At 41.3% G+C, this 20,936-nt stretch overlaps 1 protein-coding gene across 2 annotated transcripts in view; it reads right to left on the reverse strand.

Annotated features, from left to right (window-relative positions):
* Nucleotides 1–3,417: 3,417 nt before the first annotated feature.
* Nucleotides 3,418–20,936, reverse strand: part of SMCHD1 (structural maintenance of chromosomes flexible hinge domain containing 1) — a 266,367-nt gene continuing 248,848 nt past the window's right edge. Inside the window, exons 44-48 of one of the 2 annotated variants that reach the window (XM_073679119.1) lie at nucleotides 17,809–17,879; nucleotides 14,030–14,201; nucleotides 12,360–12,518; nucleotides 7,154–7,288; nucleotides 3,418–6,219 (exon numbers count right to left, since the gene is read on the reverse strand). In XM_073679119.1, the coding sequence (XP_073535220.1) occupies nucleotides 7,173–7,288; nucleotides 12,360–12,518; nucleotides 14,030–14,201; nucleotides 17,809–17,879 (518 nt within the window). In that variant the 3' untranslated portion in view covers nucleotides 3,418–6,219; nucleotides 7,154–7,172. Of the gene's footprint in view, nucleotides 6,220–7,153; nucleotides 7,289–12,359; nucleotides 12,519–14,029; nucleotides 14,202–17,486; nucleotides 17,645–17,808; nucleotides 17,880–20,936 lie in introns of those variants that run through there. The other variant, XM_073679120.1, reaches the window with a different exon arrangement.

The following is a 20,936-nucleotide window of genomic DNA, read 5'->3' on the forward strand; positions in this document are numbered from 1 at the left end:
TTTTAGATGATAGGCTGTCTCTAGGACCTAGAGGCTACCTCCCTCTGGTAATTAGCTCCCTGGCCTGGGTGTATATATACCTGGTGTGTGCGAGAGGGAGGTGCCGGTTATATTCATTTCTACTTGTGAAGGCTTAGCAACAGCAGTACTTCGTCCTCTGTGGAGCTTGAGGCCGAGTTTGCATTTGTCTGGAGTCGTCTAAAGCTAAGCATTCTCCCCGTTTGTTTACTCTTGTTGTCTATAGAGTTTAGTGGAGATTGACTAGTGCTCATCTCCTGCCTTAGCCATACGGCATGTGAAGACAGGGTGAGGCACACATGCAGTGATTGCTGAAGAGGCAATATAGGGATGGTAGTTGAGACAGGGTGACAGTACACCAGACTGGGAGGTCGCAACTTCCCCCTTTCCCTAGTGTCTGGGCTCCCTTTCCCTCTGAGTTGCACTAAGTCTTTCCCACACCCGGCGTGACAACAGCCCCTCATTTTATTTTCCCCATCTGCACAGCCCCTAATTTTGTTTCCCCCATCTGAACAGCACCTCAATTTATTCCCCCGCTTTTGCACAGTTCCTCATTTTATTTCCACCCCATCTGCACAGCCCCTCATTTTATTTTCCCCACATCTGCACAGCGCCTTATTTTATCGCCCCCTCTGCAAAGCACCTCTTTTTATGCCCCCATGCACAGTAATATAAGAAAAGAAAAAGCTTGTACTCCTCTTATCCAGGTTACTGTCCACAAGTATCCTGCATATTGCTGGAGTTCCCGGCGGAGCAGGGGAGATTACAGCTTCTCTGGTCCTCTCCCGTCTGACAGACGCGAATACAACTGAGTGCAGGGAGGGAGTGACAGCTGGGGTGCTGACAGAGAAAGGGGTGAGCAGGGTCAGTGACTGACATTGCTCCTCTGTGCTGAATGTCTGCGGCTGGAAAAAAGGGCCAGGTGGCCACAGCCATTCAGCAATTTTTTTTAAAAGTTCGCCCCCTCGGGTAGGCAAGAGGTAGCGCCCCAGGCAGGTGCCTGCCCCTTGTCCCGGCTCTGCCCGCAACTATCTGACACTAATCCTGACTATATTCAGTAAAAAAATACTGTAGTAGATGCTGGTTACTTTTATTTTTACTGTCCCTAATCTAGCCCTATCAACTAATCAAAATAATTTTTATTTGATTCTTTTTCACAAAAACAAAAACCGGATGCTGATCAGTGATGTGCGTCAGTGGCTGTAAGACACACGCACAGATGTGGTGCTAGTGGTGGCGGGGCGGGAAGAAAAAATGGACAGGAAAAAATCCTGGACAAAAGAGAGTATGGCCGCTGATCAATGATGAGCATCCCTGATTAGCCTTTGGCGGCTGAAGGAAGCACAAAAAAATTGCCAAAAAACGAGCAATCAAGTACTGACCATTGCTCGGCGGCAGATGTGAGTTGGAGAAGGGGTTAGGGAGAGGAGAGAAATGGGGATTGGGCTGGATTAGAAAAAAGCAGGGGGCTGAAACAGGTCAGGAGCGTCTTCTTTCTTCTAGGAACAGAAGCACAAGAAGTGATGGCACAGGCTTCAAAAAGTCTGTGGCACCAGAAGGCCCAGCAGATGAGCAGCAGAATGACACAGTGATTGCTCTGCAATGTCTCCAAGCTGGAATGAGGTGGAGCAGAGAAGTCATTGTCAGATCTGACTGCATCTCTGCTCACTGATTGGCGCGATCGAACGTCATCGTCTTATCGCTCCAATCAGTGCTGGGGCTGGTGATGCTGCCATTGCTAAGCTCCAGCCTGTGATCGGTGCTGTTAAACATTTTTTTTTTTTCACTGAATGTAATAGCCCTCTTAATAGACTTGAATCTGCGATCGTCCGACCACTTGTGCACTACAGTGGAGAAAATAATTATTTGATACACTGCCGATTCTGCAAGTTTTCCTACCTACTGAGAATGGAGAGATCTGTAATTTTTATCGTAGGTTCACTTCAACTGGGAGACAGAATCTTAAAAAGAAAATCCAGAATATAACACTGTATAATTTTTACATACTTATTTCATGTAATAAAATGCAAACTAATCATTTGATACAATAGAAAAACAGAACTTAATATTTGGTACAGAAACCTTTGTTTGCAATTACAGAGGTCAGACGTTTCCTGAAGTTCTTGACCAAATTTGCAGCAGGGATTTTGGCCCACTCCTCCATACAGAACTTCTCCAAATCTTTCAGGTTTCGGGGCTGGCGCTGGGCAACACGGAGTTTCAGCTCCAGCCAAAGATTTTCTATTGGGTTCAGGTCTGGAGACTGGCTAGGCCACTCCAGACCCTGAAAATGCTTACAGTGTTACTCATTAGTTGCCCTGGCTGTGTGTTTCGGGTAATTGTCATGCTAGAAGACCCAGCCATGACACATTTTCAATTCTCTTACTGAGGGAAGGAGGTTGTTGGCCAAAATTTCACGATACATGGCCCCATCCATCCTCCCTTCACTATGGTGCAGTCGTTATCTGCCCTTTGAAGAGAAGCACCCCTAAAGTATGATGTTTCCTCCACCATGCTTCACGGTTGGGACAGTGTTCTTGGGGTTGTATTCATCCTCTCTTCTTCCTCCAAACACAGTGAGCGGAATTGATACCAAAAAGTTATATTTTAGACTCATTTGACCACATGCACTTCTCCCTTGCCTTCCCTGGATCATCCAGATGGTCATTGGCGAACTTCAAATGGGCCTGGACATGTGCTAGCGTGAGCAGAGGGACCTTGCATGCCCTGCAGAATTTTAATACATGACGGCGTAGTGTGTTACTAATGGTAATGTTTGAGACTAGTCCCAGCTTTCTTCAGGTCATTGACCAGGTCCTCCCATGTAGCTCTGGGCTAATTCTTGACCTTGCTCAGAATCATCCTTACCCTAAATGGCGAGATCTTGCATGGAAGGTGGGGGGAATGAGGGGTGCCATACATACCAGGATTAGAGATGAAGGGTGCCATACATACCAGGATGAGGGATGAAGGGTGCCATACATACCAGGATGAGGGATGAAGGGTGCCATACATACCAGTATGAGGGATGAATGGTGCCATACATACCAGGATGGGGATGAGGGGGTGCCATTCATAGTAGGATGGGAATGAGGAGTGCCATGCATATCAGGATGGGGATGAGGGCCACATATAACAGGAAGGAGGGGGGCATATATACCAGGATGGGGGATATTAACAGAATTGGGGGACATTACCCCTATAACAGTGTCAGCAGCAGACCCCCTCCCCGTTAACAGCGCATCATGACCACAGTTGAAGTTTACCTACGATAAAAATTACAGACCTCTCCATTCAAGTCCTTTTTAAACTTCAATATTACCATTTCACAACCTTTTTTTCTATATCCTAAGAAAACTACTAAGTCTGACATTTGCTTTATTGCAAAAATATGACTCATTCAAATTCATAACTGTTTATTTTATTATTCAAATCTTTTTCAAAACTTAAAATAAAGCGTTTATAAAACAAGGAGCATTTGTCTTTGAAAATGAAGACACCATTGAAAATGAAGACACCATTTGTCTTTGAAAATGAAGACACTTTTAAACCAACTTAGAAAACAAAGTCTTAAAAATAGTAGGTGCAAGATGTAGCATTCCAGGTTCTCGCTAGTATATGAATGTAAGTGATCTAAAATTACACAAATAAAGTTCCAGGAATTGAGACAGATGAACAAAACTTGAGTGTTTTTAGAAAAACTATAAAAGGAATGGGACTAAACCAATATAATCTAAAAGGGTATACATGTCTAAAAGATATAGCTAATAAAGGGGACAGAAATACTGCAAGTGCTGGTATTTTAAACGTAAATGAGCAAAATTTTTCATAAAAAAACAAAAATCACTGCCAGTTTTGTATTGTGGTACTCTTAAATTCATATATGCAGAATGAATGTCATAACATGTCTTTTCTTAGATATACCTAGATATGGCCCATAAAGTAATGGCACTTCCACAATTATACTCAACCTACAATGAAAGTCATACATGCATAGTGATGGGAATAAAGGATACAACCTGAGGATGTGTTAAGGCCCCCGACACGTGTTTCGCGGTTAAGCTCCTCCCTGGGCGGTAAGTATAGAGGTTAGGGGATAGTAGGGACTAATAAAGATTGTCATATTTGAATAGATGGAATTTTCTTCTGGTTCATTGTAGGTTGATCATGTCTTTTCTTGGTCTGATTTAAAGGGGACCTTTTACCAGCAAAAAACGCTCAATCTGCAGATTAATGGAGTAATTTGCTGCAGGCACCTGCACATACCTGAACGCTGCAGGGAGAAAAACTTTATTCTCCCCGGCAGCATTCGGTTGCAGTCACGGGGACGACGCTGATTCAACAACTGCTCTGAGTATGTGTCAGTCAGGGCCGGGGGTGCGGTTAGGCTGTGTGCCCACTATGCGTTTTTCAAGCATTTTTGCCGTGGAATTTCCGCAGCGAAAACGCTTAAAAATGCTTGGTAATACGTGCCCCATGGTCCCCAATGATAATCCGCATGTGCTGTGAACATGCTGCGGAAATTTCCGCTGCGGATTATCATTGCGGAAAAATACGCAGCATGTCCATTAAGTTTGAGGACAAGTAGCGTCATTGCCGCCATTCACTTGAATTGAAACGCTTCATATCCGCATCACTACATGTGCACACGCGGATATGAAGCGATTCAATGTGCGGATGGTACCCAGACCTGGAGAAGAGGAGACGCTCATCCAGACCTGGGTACCATAGAAACTGTAAAAAAATGAATTTAAAATAGAGATTATACTTACCTTCCGATGTCCCCCGGCCTCCTCAGCGATGTGTTGGGCGGCTCACGGTGGTGTGAGGACCTGACATGACGTCATTGAGTCATGTGACCGGTCACGCGACTGCTGACGTCAGCGGTTGAATGACCTGTCATATGACTCAATGACGTCATCGCAGGTCCTTCACACCACCTCGAGACACCGGGGAGACCGGATGGAGCGGAGAAGGAGACCGGGGGCCATCGGAAGGTGAGTATAATCTTTATTTTTTACCATTCTTATTCTTTTTTTAAAAACTATTACTTGGTCACACTATATAAATCCATGTCGGTTGCATGGATTTATATAGTGTGACCAAGTTGTCAAGCACTTTTCCAAGTGATGCTAAAATCGCTTGGAAAAGCGCTTGATAACCCGCATGCAGAAATGCATGCAAAAACGCTTGGCAAACGCTTCTACCTGGCGGGAAAAACGCATGTAAAATCCGCATGCGTTTTTCCTGGCAGGGAGAAGCGGAAAAAATATGCAGCATTTCTGCATCGTGGGCACATAGCCTTACAACCGCTGCTCACTATACTCAGAGCGGTGACTCAGCCCCAGTCCCCATGACTGAAACCGAATGCTGCCAGGGAGAATAAAGTTCATTTTCTTTCTATGGGATTAGAAAAACCAAATTCAAAACTTCAATATAGAAAACGGTCAATGTCTGAAAGTAATGAATTAAAGGGAATCTGTCACCCCCTGCCACTTATCTGACCTCTAATATGGGCATACAAGTGATAGAAATGTAAATCTATTCATACCTGTATGCCTCATGTTAGAGGTCTTGTTGCTATGAAATGTCTTTTTATTCAAATCAAGTTTCTGATGCTCGTAGGCCCAGGAGCTGGAAGAAATCCCACCTCCTGTGGTAACAATAATGATTTCCCCTCCCCTACATGTCACAGTGACCAGATTTGTCTTCTGCAACTGCACATCACAGGGCACTGTGACATGCAGGGGAGGGGGGAATCGTTATAATTACCACTAGACTTCTTCCAGTCCCCGGCCTGCAAGCATCAGAAACTTGACTGAATAAAAAGACATTTCACAGCAACAAGACCTCTAATATGCGGCATACAAGTATGAATAGATTTACATTTTTATCACTTGTATGCCCATATTAGAGGTCAAATAAGTGCCAGGGGGTGACAGATTCCCTTTAAACTTCTCATAGCATACATAATGGATCTCCACATGCAAAGTGTGACATTAGATAATTACATTTACAAAATAGACCAAGGCATCCGCTACATAACGGATACTAACAAACTGATTTCTTGACTGTTTCTATAAAAATACAGATCTTTTCGAACTACAAAACTGCCAGCAGAAATAGATGTGGGAGCAGTTCCAAAATTCGTTTGGTCTCTTTGGAGAATGGTCAAAGTTTCATTTGCATTTAGATTGGCATCTGTGGGGGGAAAAAAGTGAGAAGTGAACCAAACATTGTTAGAAAATGTACATCTAGATCAGAGCAAAAACAAGAACTTATGAATGATTTGCATTAGAGTATATTCAGAAAAGATTTGCATGTGCACAGACATGATGGAAAATATAGACAATTGTTGACAAGAGGACAGATGCACACATACCATTCTTCATTATTCAATGCATTTTTCATTGTGTTTTACTTCAGTTCAAAAACGTTAATCACCAAATGTAACTTTAAAATCCTTAGTAAAATACTGAAAGGTTTACACACACACACATTTGGATTTTTTTTTTAGAGTCAGTTTCTTTTTCTCGAATGCAAAATAATCTGGTTACAGCTTCTTCTAACAATTTCCCCATAGGCGTCTCTATGTTGTTCAACTTGTTACAAAAAACAAAAGAGCATGTGACAGAACCCCCCATTTCTTGCAAGTTTTATGTACAAAAAATTAATGAATATTACAACTTGGCCTGCAAAAAAGTTATGCTATATCTACTGCACAGTAATCACTGTAAAAACAACCCTGTAATCAGAACTGCTGTTTGTTTTTTTGACACCTCACAAGAAAAAAAAATTAATTATACATTATATATACTCAAAAATGGTACATATAACTCACTTGTGGCTAATTTGTCAGTACATCCAAGCGGGGAGGAGGGGGAGAGAGGGGTTGAAGCTGCGGAATAAGTAGCATGCAAAAATCCAGTTAACATGCACACAAGGGATGAGTAATGTTTTCAGATTTTATGCAGACTTTAGCATTGCATCCATGCCGAAAGTAAGTTCCTGATTCACTGAGTTACATTTGTGAATTGATTGCCTTTATTGCTTTCAGAGGGGTTTAAGCCCTTCAAATGTGGTCATCTCAACATGTACATCAGCACACGGCCACAACGCTGCATGACACAAGTACCTTTTGACTTTTCTTCTCTTTATCTGGTTCTTCGTAATGCATCCCTTTTTGCTCGTTTTGAAGGAACGGGACAATCTGACATATTAAGATGATCAAACTGATCTGTTCTCTTGGTAGGATTTTTTGGGGTCATACCTAAAAATATATTTTGGAAGCAAAAAAAAAGAGCAAAATATAAAAAAAACAAATAACAAATGTTAACATCTCTATTAAATGTAAAATAGTGTGCACTCTTCAGCAGCTATTTTAAGAAAAAAACCCAAAGATTGCAGAACAAAAGGGTTTTGAAAGTAGTTGGGTTCTTTAACAGACAGCTGTATAAAACGGATTGTTTAACAATTTGGATTAACACGCAACTTTTATGTTAATAAAATATTGTACAATTTTTTCAGAAGATGGTTGATTAAAATTTCTGACTCATCAGGTTAAGGATTACTGGATCTTTACTGAGCTTTGGGCTTGTTGCCTGACTAGTACCATGTAAAGGCATCCTCACTTACAGCCACACTAGCAGAAGGTTCATCCATTTGTGACAGGCTTGAAGTTAACTCCTTCTTTTACAGTATACTAAGTTATTTTGCACACAATGTATAATAAATTACATAGAAGACAGAACAGTAAGGCTAAGTGCCCACGATGCAGAAATGCTGCATATTTTTTCCTCTTCTCCCTGGCAGGAAAAACGCATGCGGATTTTACATGCGTTTTTCCCTCCAGGTAGAAGCGTTTGTCAAGCGTCTTTGATGCATTTCTGCATGCGGGTTATCAAGCGCTTTACCAAGCGATTTTAGCATCACATGGAAAAGTGCTTGACAACCTGTTCACACTATATGCTATAAATCCATGCAACCGGCATGGATTTATATAGTGTGACCAAGTAAAAGTAAAAAAAAAAAAAAAGAATTAAGAATGGCAAAAAAATAAAGATTATACTTACCTTCCGATGGCCCCCGATGTTTTCTCCGCTACGTCCGGTCTGTTGTATGGGTCGTGAAAGGACCTGCGAAGACGTCATTTAGTCATGCGACAGGTCACGCGACTAAATCGGAAGGTAAGTATAATCTTTATTTTTTATTTTAAATTCTTTTTTTTTTTTTTTTTTTTTAACAGGTTCTATGGTACCCGAGTCTGGATGAGAGTCTCCTCTTCTCCAGACCCGGGTACCATCCCGCACATTGAACCCCATGATATCCGCTTGTGCACATGTAGTCATATGGATATTATGCGATTCAATGCAAGGCAATGGCGGCAATTACGCTGCGTGTCCGCAAAATCAATGGACATGCTGCGAATTTTTCAGCAATGATAATCCGCAGCAGAAATTTCCGAAGCATGTGCACAGTACATGCGGATTATCATTGGGGACCATGGGCCACGTATTACCAAGCGTTTTTGCTGTGGAAATTCCGCGGCAAAAACGCTTGAAAAATGCATAGTGGGCACGCAGCCTTAGACAAAGAGCTATGCACTGCTGTTTCAGAAGCATAAGGACATCTCATTTATAAGCCAAGAAGTTAAAGGGCACATGTCACCAGGTTTTCCCAATGTAAAAGTACAGCCAGCACCTGTCCCCCATAGCGATCCTGCGCAGGCTCACTTCTCTCTACCCTTCCAAGGGCAGAGCAAAGCACTGTAGTGCGCATGTGCTGAAACAGGTCAAAGAGCGCTGAAGAAAACGTAAAGCCGGAGCATGCGCACTACAGTACTTTGTCCTGCCCTTGGCAGGACAGAGAAGTGCACCGGGGCAGGAGCGTGATGGGGACACATGAAGGAGACAGGAGGCGACGGATCAAGACCAGAGATGTTTACCGGATCGGATCATGCCATCGAGGACTATAATAAAAAGTTTTTTTGTGTCTTGTAGGGGGCATTGGGGACATACACCTAGCATACTAGAATGCTATAAAAGAGGGCTGAAGGGAGCTGGCCGTGCTTTACATTGGGAAAATCTGGTGACAGGTTCCCTTTAACATCAAACCTGTCACAAATGATGGCTGAACCTGCTCCCCCACAGTAGAAGATAATTCAGTACTCACTGTTACCCTTCTACAAGTCTCATTGACCTTTCTAATAGTCTGAAAAAAAATGCTTTATCAGAAGAAGGCACACAGATGTAACTTGAAACCAAAGGATCAAAATACAGAAACAGGTCCCTCCACCTACCATGTAACATTATTTATACTAATGTCTTCGCATACTGTGTGGGTCTTTAGGGTCTCCTTGGGCACCAGGTGCAGTGGCCACCACTGAATGTCCTATACCTCTGCCTTATCTTTTTATACCATGTTCAGTGAATAGCCTACAGTGCTGCTGGTGATGAACTGACTAGCCTACTCCAAAACATTCCAAAAAAGCAGTCAACCCAGATTATAGGAGTCACGTCATGCCTTATTTCATTACCGAGGCTTTTAAAATTACAGGCAAAAATCCAGGAGGATTTTTGTCATGTGCAGAGTTTTCATGAGACCTTGTGTTGATTTATATTACAACTAGATATTGAACCCATTTTACGCACGGTGTGCGAGCATTTTTCTTTGTATAATTCCGGCACCATTTTTTTTTTAAGACGCTGTCTGCAAATTAGCATATACAGTGTCTTCAATAAAATAGCACTGTAGATCACGGTATACACACGCGATGACTCTGGCGACATTTTATTGAAGCAATGTACTACAACGTCAACATAGCAGTGTGCACGCGCCGACCATAGGGATAATGGCAATGGGCGGGGCATGCGCACAGCTATGTTAACGTAGTACAATGCCAGTACATGGCGCAGAGTCAGCACCATTTTATTGCAGATAATCCAACCCCATAATTGAAACCGAATTGCTCCCCCATCATGGTGTATGCTCCCTGATCCCAATATATGCTTCCCCATCCTGGTATATGCTCCCCCATACTGGTTTCTCATCGTGGTATGTGCTCCCTCATTCTGGTCCCCCATCCTATTATATGCTCCTCCATCCTGGTACCCCATTACAGTATATGCTCCCCCTCCTCTTATATGCTTCCCCATCCTGGTATATGCTCCCCCCATCCTATTATATGCTCCCCCATCCTATTATATGCTCCCTCATCCTGGTATATGCTCCCCCATACTGGTTTCCCATCGTGGTACATGCTCCCTCATTCTGCTCCCCATCCTATTATATGCTCCTCCATCCTGGTACACCATTACAGCATATGCTCCCCTTCCTATTATATGCTTCCCCATCCTGGTATATGCTATCTCATCCTGGTACCTGATGCTATTATATGCTCCCGCATCCTGGTATATGCTCCCTCATCCTATCATATGCTTATGCTTCCCCATCCTAAACTCCTATCCTGGTATATGCTCCCTCATCCTGGTCCCCCATCTTGGAACATGCTCCCCCCCCATCCTGGTCCCTCATTCTGGTATATGCTCCCTCCATCCTGATCTCCCATTCTGGTATATCCTCACCCATCCTGGTCCCCCAGCCTGGTATATGCTCCCCATCCTGCCTGTGCTGCTGCAGTTGTTCCATCCTTCCAAAAAAACCAAAACAAAAAAAAAACACTCCTATTCACCTTTACCCCGCAGCGAGTCGCCTGCGTTATTTAAATAAAATGGTGCCGGAATCAGCGTGTGCGCATACCGCGTTATCCAGAGCCATTTTGTTGAAGAAACTGTGCAAATTGGCCTTCAATAAAATGGCTCTGGAGATCGCACTATGTGCAGGCGCCGACTCCGGCGCCACACTCCTCCTCCTGCCTGTCCAGAGATCACGGTATGTCCTCATGGCGCCGGATTTCGCGTTATGCTGTCAGCGCCTGCGCATGCCACGATCTCCGGCGCCACACTCCTCCCAGTCTGAATTTATCCTTCTGTCTCCGGCCACACTGCGCAGGTGCGGTGCACTTGAATAGTCTATAGAAGCTTCAGGCAGAAAGACACATCCCTGGTTATATTATAGATATACTTCATCTGCATCCTATTAAGCATGAATAGTGACAGGAATGTGTGAATAGGAATATTCATGCATATGGTGATTAGGATCCACACAAGACTATGACAACACTGCAGAAAATGTGAAACTCTCCATGTTTGGACCTATCACTTCAAGCATATCTTAAAAAAAAAAAAAAAGTCTAAAAGGATAAGGTCATGGTAAATGCACACTATCAGACCCTTTGTATAATGGATATCCTTCATCCACTTATATCAGCAGAGAATTTACACTCATTGGTGGTAAGTGGAGAATGTGGCAATCAAGCACTCTGTTCCCTCAAGTTACCAAGGCGTCAATCTTACTATATTGTTAATGTAATGAGGTCTTCCCAGGCTCCCGTCACTCAGGAGAGATCTAGCCAATCAGCAGGGGCATTTAACGGGTACGGACCTCGTATTTCTGTAGTGCCACTGTATAGCACAGTACATTACAACATGCACTGTACTGTACTTATCCAGCGCCAAGGTAAGCTGATCCTTTGGGCGATGGATTGTTATATTTTTCTGAAACACTGTCTGTAGAGGACAGGATCTCAACAGCTTCCAGCTATTTTTAACTTTAAACATAGATAAATTAAGCCCTTTAAAGTTACTCTGTTAGCACCAAATGACTATTTAAACGAAGTATAGTCACTCTGTACTTCATGGCAGGGCCAAGTATTTATATACACCTTCCCATGTGCTTGGTTTCCATCTATCTCTACCCTTCTCTGGCTCTATGAAGCCAGAGCTGTCAATCAAAGAAGAGGTGGGTCAGAGATGGAGGGAAAACAAGCAGGTGGGAATGTGTATATAAATGATTGGCCTCACCGTGAAGCACTGAACGGCAGAACTTAGTTTGAACAGTCATTCTGCGCTGTCAGAGTTCCTTTAAATAAATTATCTGATACTTTTTACTATATATTTTTTTATTTTTGCGGCTTGGGAAATGGTTTACAATTTTAGTATCACACTACAAAGCTTTCAACGCATAATGGTCATTTCAGAATAAATTAATATTGTTATTTTTGGGACTACAGTATATTGACTAAGTCAACATAGGTTATTCCTCTTTACCTAATGGGTGTTAAACAGATAACACTGCATTTTATTTGCTGCTTTCTTACATTTGAGATGCCTAGAAATTGTCCACATTTTACTATAAAGCACTTATCTCTCATGTATAGTGTCTACCCTAATAGCTACACAAATGAACAGATCTCTTCACTGTGTCAACAACAAAGCACGTACCAAGTTTTTTCTCAATTTCCTGTAGAGCCATTTCTTGTTGCTTAAACTCCATAGTTTTCTGCAACATATTGGGCGAGTCCAAGCTTTGCATCTGCTTCGTAAGCTCTTCACTCACTGTCTGGGACCTATTTACTGCTTCACGATACTGCCGTAAGAGATCTTTACATAAAACACAACACAGAATGAATATATTAAAAAAAATACTCCATCGGGCATAGAATTTACTAGTTGTACTCTCAATGGGGTATTCTCAAGTTTGAAAGCTATCCCGAATCCATGCTCGACTGGTCTTCAGTAATCCCATAAGAATGAAAGGTGAGCATGATCAACTCTGCTTCACGGGGCTCTTAGAGCCCCAGTTCTTGGAATCATTGGGGGTTTGAGCAGTCGGACTCCCAGTGATTAGGAAGTTATCTCCTATCCCAAACAATATCCCTTTAAAGCAGACTGATCATCAGATTTCACAGTATAAACTGCATACATTATTAAATTATCTATGACCTTACTTAATCCATCTCAAAATGTCTGTATTATTGGACATTGAAGGGAGTATGTAGCTGGACTCATAACATACTCATCTTGATATCAAATAGCAAAACTCAATTATGGCAGAAAAGTGGCATAAGAGCTTTGAAAAGTGCAAGCGTGTGCTGTGGCAGTCTTGAAGAATTAGCATACTGGTATGAATAAAAACACCAGCTCGCCACAAAAAAAAAAATAGCTATGGGTCTAGGAAAATGGAGGCATAAACAAATTTTTGTTTAAACACAAAGTCCAGAAATTTTTCATTAGTAAAATAAATAGTGAACTGTAATTGTACTGACCTGTGGAATCATGTCCTTAAGTCATTTTTAATCCACAAAAAAACAAAACAAAATCATACTTGTCATTTTTTTTAACCGTTTTCCATTACACTATATGGTAAAATGAAGGATGTCATCAAAATGTACAACTTGTCCCACAAAAAATAAGCCCTCATACATCCAAGTAGGCAGAAAATTGTATGGCTATTTGAAAAGGCACAGGTGAAAAATGAAAACACAAAAATGAAAATTGTGTTCTTAATGGGGTATGAGTGGCGTGAATGTGCTGTCACAAGTATAGCACTTAACTTAATACAGTTTTAAGGTATTATTTTAATATATATATTTTGAAGTTGTACTTATTGTTGCAGTCCAACTTGCTTACATATGTGAAAAGCAATACAAACAAAAAAAAATATGGTACATAACACTATGGCTAGCATTTAAGGTAGATACAATTTAGTAACAAATGGGTTGGCATAATGACTATCGAACTTTTTTTCCCCTCCATTTTATACAATATTTAACTTCATAAGGATGCTGCCAATTTTCATGCTTTAATTTTTTCCTGCCCCTCTTCAAAATGCCATAACTTTTTTTTTATTATTATTATTTTTTCCAAACGAGTTGCAGTTGTAGTCTAAGATTGGCAGGGAATAAGGAGAGACATTTCAGCATGGGGGAGAGACATTTCCTTTAAGTGAAGTGTGAATTATTTTGCTTTCTGTTTATTGCACACTACTTTACAAATATTTAATCACAAAGGCTAATGTAAAAGTCACTGAAAAGGCAAAAGCACTGCTTAACAGGTCAAAACATTTTATACAAAAATGTTGCTAAAGATGCACTTTTTCTTTTATTACAAACCTATTTCAGTAGTAATAGTCTCAAATTCTCTGGGCAGTGGAGCCCCAAACACAATTCCTTTGAGTTGACCTATAGAGGGGGCTTTGTTTTGCAATCCACCAAACTTTCCATTGTTGCGGATTCTGTCTCCATCTCTAGTCAGCAATGTTGGGCAATGTGAAAACTGAACAAGCTACAAAAAATAAATGTAAAAAAAAAATTCATGAAAAGGAATAAAAAGTGCACTATAAATAAATACACATGAATCGAAATTGCCTCTAATTTTCTCTAAACAGCAGGACAATATACTTTCCTGCACTGTTGACAAAGCTAGGAGGTGTGGTAATCTCATTACTGCCTCTGTCTGTTCCTTCAGTAAAGCGTTTCACAAAATTAATAAAAAGCTAATACTATCAGCAAAAGTTACTAAGGGAAAGAAGATATGTTAACCTAATGTGCAACAAAAGCACCACAACAGAGCCATTATACAAGGGCTGACCTGATAAACAGTCCTTTTTATTGCAGGAAAAAAAGCATACCGTATTTTTTGGACTATAAAATGCACTTTTTTCCTGTGTGTGTGGGGGGGGTGCGTCTTCTAGTCTGGTTGTGGATGTTTGTCCAGCTGTGGGATATTGAGGGGGGTGGCGAGCAGCAGCAGCGGAGCAGGTCACAGAGGCAGGAGCCGCCTGCTCCGGCTAACACTGTGTCCACTGTTAAAGAAAATGAATATTCATTGCTCCCCACGCCCATAGTCCCTCCCACCTCTATGCACGGAAGCCGGTGGTGGGAGGGACTATGGGAGTGTGGAGCAGTGAATATTCATGCTCTTTAATAGCACACTGTTAGCCGCAGATGCCTGCAGTTGCTCGGCAATCACGAGTACCCGCTACTAAAAGCATGAATATTCACTGGTCTCCACTCCCATGGTCGTGGGGAGCAGTAAATCATACTGCAGCTGACCTCAGCATGTGAGGGTGCATGTCAGTGACGTCATGCGCGGCTTACAAGCTGATGTCAGCTGCTGGCATCAGGACAGAACGCCGCTGGAGCAGAGGTAAGGGGAGTAGAATTCTTTATTATTTTTATCTGTGCTGTGTCAGGGGGCCATGTATACCAGTATGAGCATGGGGGTGGGGGGGATGCCATATATACCAGGATGAGGATGGGAAGAGGGGAGTGCCATATATACCAGGATGAGGATGGGAAGGGGGGGTGCCAAATATACCAAGATGGGTATGGGGGGGGGACATATATAACAAGATGGAGGGTCATTTATACCAGGCTGGGGCACCATGCATACCAGGATGGGGAACCATGTATACCAGGATGGTGATGGGGGCCAAATATACCAGGATGGTGAACCACAAATACCAGGATGGGGATTGGGGGGGGGTGCCATATATACACAAGGATGAGTAAGGGGGGTGACACATATACCAGGATGAGGATGGGGGGGTGTCATATATACCAGGATGGGGAACCATGAATACCAAGATGGGGATGGGGGTCATGAATAGCAGGGATGGGGGGGGTCATATATACCAGGATCGGGGATATTAGTTCAGAATTGGGGGACATTATCCCTATAACAGTGTCAGCACCAGATCCCCCCCAGAACAGTGCATCATGAATACATATTTTGCTTTAATTTTTTTTTCTATTTTCTTCCTCTAAAACCTAGGTGCGTCTTAGGGTCCTTTGTCATGCATGTTAAAGTTGTGAACTACTCTTCATCTGCATTTATGCTTTTTTGCACTTTTTTTTCATATACTGGTTGTCCAGAGGGAATATTAGAGTGTTTTCACTGCATCCACATACAAAGTCCTGTTCTGGCATAAGTTTGCTGCTTTTAACCAAATTTTCTAAAGATGAATCTCAGAAATTATGATGGATATTAAGGCATATGCACAAGCAATATTTCTTGCAGACTTGGGCTGTCCATGTAATAAATCTGAGTCTCACACTATTATTGCTTTCTTTGTGCCCTATTATTAAAAGGTACCTGTGATCGGTATATGATACATAAATACACATTTATTGTTAAAGTACATTAAAGTTGTGCCATTAATGTAGCACACAAGCTATTTATGTTGCACAGCAGTTCATACCATTTGTATTAGACAGCTAAGCTAAGAAAACAAGTTAATATTACTGCACACAAGTTGTAAACATAATGGGACTGATTCATCAAAGCTTCTATGCCACAAAAGTGGTGTAAAATCTTTAAAAAGACAAATATTTTTGCACAACGTGGAGTTACTCAAAAGAAGTCTGCAACTTTTGGCGTTTTCTTACCAGTTTAGACAGGGTGTGGTCACGCCTGTCCAATTCATGAAAGGTAAAGGCCTTTTTTTATGCCAGGAATGCTACTCCAGTCCAGTCTCTGACTGGAGTAGCATTTCTGGCATGGTGGCTCCACTCTGAAGGAGTGCCGATTTCATTAACTGGCGTGTGACTCTTAATGAAGTCGGCACCTCTTCTACTCCATGAAGACTAGTGTAGGGAGAGGATGTGCTACACCAATCTTCATGAATCGGCCCCAATGACTGTTACATCTATAAAATGCTTTTGTTTCATTTTCTCACTTTCCTGTGCAGAAATGTTTGCAAGTGGTAGTGCTGTTATAAATAGTGTACAAGATAGGAAGGTAATTAACTTTAACAAAGCTACAGAAGTATTAGCAGGGCTTGTAGAAAAACTGTAAATTATTTTCAAAATTTCCAAATTCCACCTTTCACCTGAAACCCTGTAATTCTACAGATGAATTGTCATTTTAGAGCTGAGAAAACTGCTTTAAAAAAAGCACTCCTCCCATCAAAGTTTTTATCCTTTTTATATATTGCATTCATCATATTATATAGCCCTTTGTACTTAAAACTTACCCCTGAATAAGCGACAATGGAGGAATAACACGTAGGGTTTGGTATCCCTGGAGTCTGAGTTCATTGGTGTCACAAATATAAGGTGTGTATGTTATATTGAGTTTCATATGTACAATTTCTCGGGGCAATTTTGCCTTGATTACTTTTTCAGTGTTTAATATCTCATCTCTTTATCAATATATATCTCTTATTTGAGTTTTCTGTGACACTTTATGTACTTTTATTCAGTCAGGTTTTGACTTTTATAAATTAACTGTAGTCTGTGGGATACGATTCTAATAAATAATCATTATTATAATAATGTATAATATATCTATGCATATTATTCTTCATGAGGTGGGAATTTTATTAAAAACATAGAAAAGCTTATTAATTGTATGTCTATGGTTTTTTTTGAATAAAGACTTTTTTGCACTATATATGTATATACATTGAATCTGTTATTTATTTATAGCATTACTGGTGCTAGAGCACCACATGTTCTTTTTCTGCGTGTACTTAAAACTGCTCATTTTGCTTTTCTACTTCGCTAATTCTTCTCTTTTATCTGTTGTATGTAGAAACAGAAAGTGTCTTGTCCCTATCTTTATCATCCTCCTCTTCAACTCCTCTCCTTGCTGCTTCGCTCCTCCCCGCTGCCATAGACTTTTGCTGTGACTCATGACTTGTGCAGACAAAATCGACCTCCTGTTTCTACACAGAGCTTAGAAGGATTCAGCTAGTCAATTTTTAATCATGTGATCTCATAGACCTAATGGAAAACAGAAGAATTAACTGGGTAGAAGGGTATAATGATCAATTGTAAGTACACAGTGCTATATTATATGATGATTGCAATCTATTAAGAGATAAACATTTTGATAGGAGTGCTTCTTTAAACCAATAGCAAGTATTGTAGTGATTTTTTTTCCTTACCTGTTTTCTGTAGTTGTTAGCTGCATCAAGGTTATCCAGAATTATCGTTTCACCCAAAAGCATTCCAAAAACTGAATAACAAAAGAAAACGAAAACACATGGAAAATTATGCAGTGTTGTTATGTTAAACTATGTAGAGAAAACAAGTTCAGGCACATGGAAGAAGTGTCCTTTGAGAGACTCCTCTCCTATAAATAGGGAGAGACCTGTCAATGAAGCTGAGTGGGGAAAAGCAGGAGGAGGCGCGGCGCAGCAGTACCAGACCCTGAACTGCTTCAGCTCATTAAAAATGCTGCTGAGAACACACACTGGGAAGCACTAGATAAGCTACCAAATGATGACTGCATTTTTATGGGTAGTCGCTCTACTCAGCAATGGAGTTGTCTCTGGGCACAATGAAAATGTCAGCTGCAGTGCATTATGGAGACAAAGCCATCAGAATTTCTGTGGCTCAGCCCCGTTCATAGTCAGACAGATTGTTTCTGGAGGTGTGGGATGTGATCCATAGCATAGAAAGAGTTGGGGACTCAGGGTTAGATATTGCTTTGTAAGCAAATTGCACAAGATTTTTTGGGTTCAAATTGATTGCATTTGAATTATATAAGAAAACTTCTTCCCCCTCACATGGATCCACATGAGGATCATTAAGGCTACATTTACAAATTTAAATCTTGCTCTTTTTTAAATGTTTTGCGTGTATACCAGCATCATCTTCAGGAATATTCATAAAGGGGAAGCAGTGACGGCATTATATTTTAATAGACTAGAATAGTGTTTCCATAAGCTATAAACTGTTCAGGCCGAACTTCTTATTTGGATGCCATCATAACCAATATATCATGAATAACGTTGTTAGGCATCTGTTATCAAATAGCTATTATCGCATCAGTTTAGGGTGGGCCATCATTTTCGGGAGTGTACGCCCACTGGAGGCAGACACTCAGACGCAGTCTGCTACATCTTAGTGTCCACCTCCCATAGGCGTAGGTAAATGATGCATGTCAGAGTGCACGTTCTATCTGCAGGCACCATTACAGTCTACGGCCCCGTCGGTACATACATTATTTTGCGGGCGTGTGTCTAAATGCAATATGAAAGCACCTTAAGGGATAAACCATGAAAAGAACACTATGTTCCCATTTAACAAATGCATAAAGTGCATCCATAGGCTACCATGCTTAAAAAACTTGTACCGCATGGTATGAGTTTTTATTTCTTGATATTCTTGTATTAAAGACCATAATTCACTACACTTCATTCCATAAATTTTTTTTCACATACACTGATGTAATTTGGACCATATTGGCAAGTATAGATTGTGTGTCATGTGATTACTTAGACCACAGAAAAATGCAAGTAAAAAAATGCAACTTAACGTATTGTCCGATTATGCGCAGTGCGCCTCTCTGACGCCAGCACATGTACACCCGGCTTCAGAGGCTCAATGATAAGAGGAAAAGAAGCCGTGGTAAGTATAAAGCTAGAGGTGATGCCAGCGCTTGTGGGGAAAATAAGTATTTGATGCACTGCCGATTTTACAAGTTTTCCCACCTACAAAGAATGGAGAGGTCTGTAATTTTTATCATAGGTACAATTCACCTGTGAGAGACCGAATCTAAAAATAAAAAACAGAAAATCACATTGGATGATTTTTAAATATTTAAATTGCATTTTATTGCATGAAATAAGTATTTTATCACCTACTAGTCAGCAAGAATTCTGGCTCTCACAGACCTGTTAGTTTTTCTTTAAGAAACCCTCCTCCTCTGCACTCATTACCTGTATTAATTGCACCTGTCCATACACTCAATCAATCACACTCCAGCCTCTCCACCATGGCCAAGACCAAAGAGCTGTCTAAGGATACAAGGGGCCAAATTATAGACCTGCACAAGGCTGGGATGGGCTACAGGACAATAGATGACCTTAGTGAGAAGGCAACAAGTGTTGGCATAATTATTAGAAAATGGAAGAAACGCAAGACGACTGTCAATCTTCCTCAGTCTGGGGCTCAATGCAAGATCTTGCCTCGTGGGGTAAGGATGATTCTAAGAAAGGTCAGGAATCAGCCCAGAACTACACGAGAGGACCAGGTCAATGACCTGAAGAGAGCTGGGACCACAGTCTCAAACATTACAGTTAGTAACACACTACGTGATCATGGATTAAAATCCTGCAGGGCATGTAAAGTCCCCCTGCTCACGCCAGCTCATGTCCAGGCCCGTATGAAGTTCACCAATGACTATCCGGATGATCCAGAGAAGGCATAGGAGAAGGTCATGTGGTCAGATGAGACCAAAATAGAATTTTTTGGCAGCAACTCCACTTTGGAGGAAGAAGAAGGATGAGTACAACTCCATGAACATCGTTCCAACCGCGAAGCATGGTGGGGGAAACATCATACTTTGGGGGTGCTTTTCTGCAAAGGGGACAGGACGACTGAACCGTATTGAAGGGAGGATGGATGGGGTCATGTATTGCGAGATTTTAACCAATAATCTCCTTCCTTCAATAATAGCATTGAAGATGGGTCGTGGCTGGGTCTTTCAGCATGACAATGACCCGAAACACACAGCCAGGGCAACTAAGGAGTGACTGTAAGAAGCATTTCAAGGTTCTGGAGTGGCCTAGCCAGTCTCTAGACCTGAACCCAATAGAAAATCTTTGGAGGGAACTGAAACTCAATGTTGCCCAGTGCCAGACCCGAAACCTGAAAGGTCTGGAGAAGATCTATATGGGGTAGTGGGCCAAAATCCCTGCTGCAGTGTGTGCAAACTTGGTCAAGAATTATAGGAAACGTCTGACCTCTGTAATTGCAAACAAAGGTTTCAATACCAAATATTAAGTTCTGTTTTTCTATTGTATCAAATACTTATTTCATGCAATAAAATGCAAATTAATTATGTAACAATCATACAATGTGATTTTCTGTCACAGTTGAAGTGTACCTACAATAAAAAGTACAGACCTCTCCATTCTTTGTAGGTGGGAAAGCTTGCAAAATCGTCAGTATATCAAATATTTCTTTTCCCCACTGTATTTCTAAAGTTGCTATTGACATGGTAAGTATGGGAGACATCATAGCACTTACAACATCTTATTGTGAAGCTGAACTGTATAAATATATA

Source organism: Phyllobates terribilis, unplaced genomic scaffold (assembly GCF_046119375.1).
Source record: "Phyllobates terribilis strain yellow unplaced genomic scaffold, ASM4611937v1 Scaffold_4__5_contigs__length_816908805, whole genome shotgun sequence".
NCBI classification, from domain to species: domain Eukaryota; kingdom Metazoa; phylum Chordata; class Amphibia; order Anura; family Dendrobatidae; genus Phyllobates; species Phyllobates terribilis.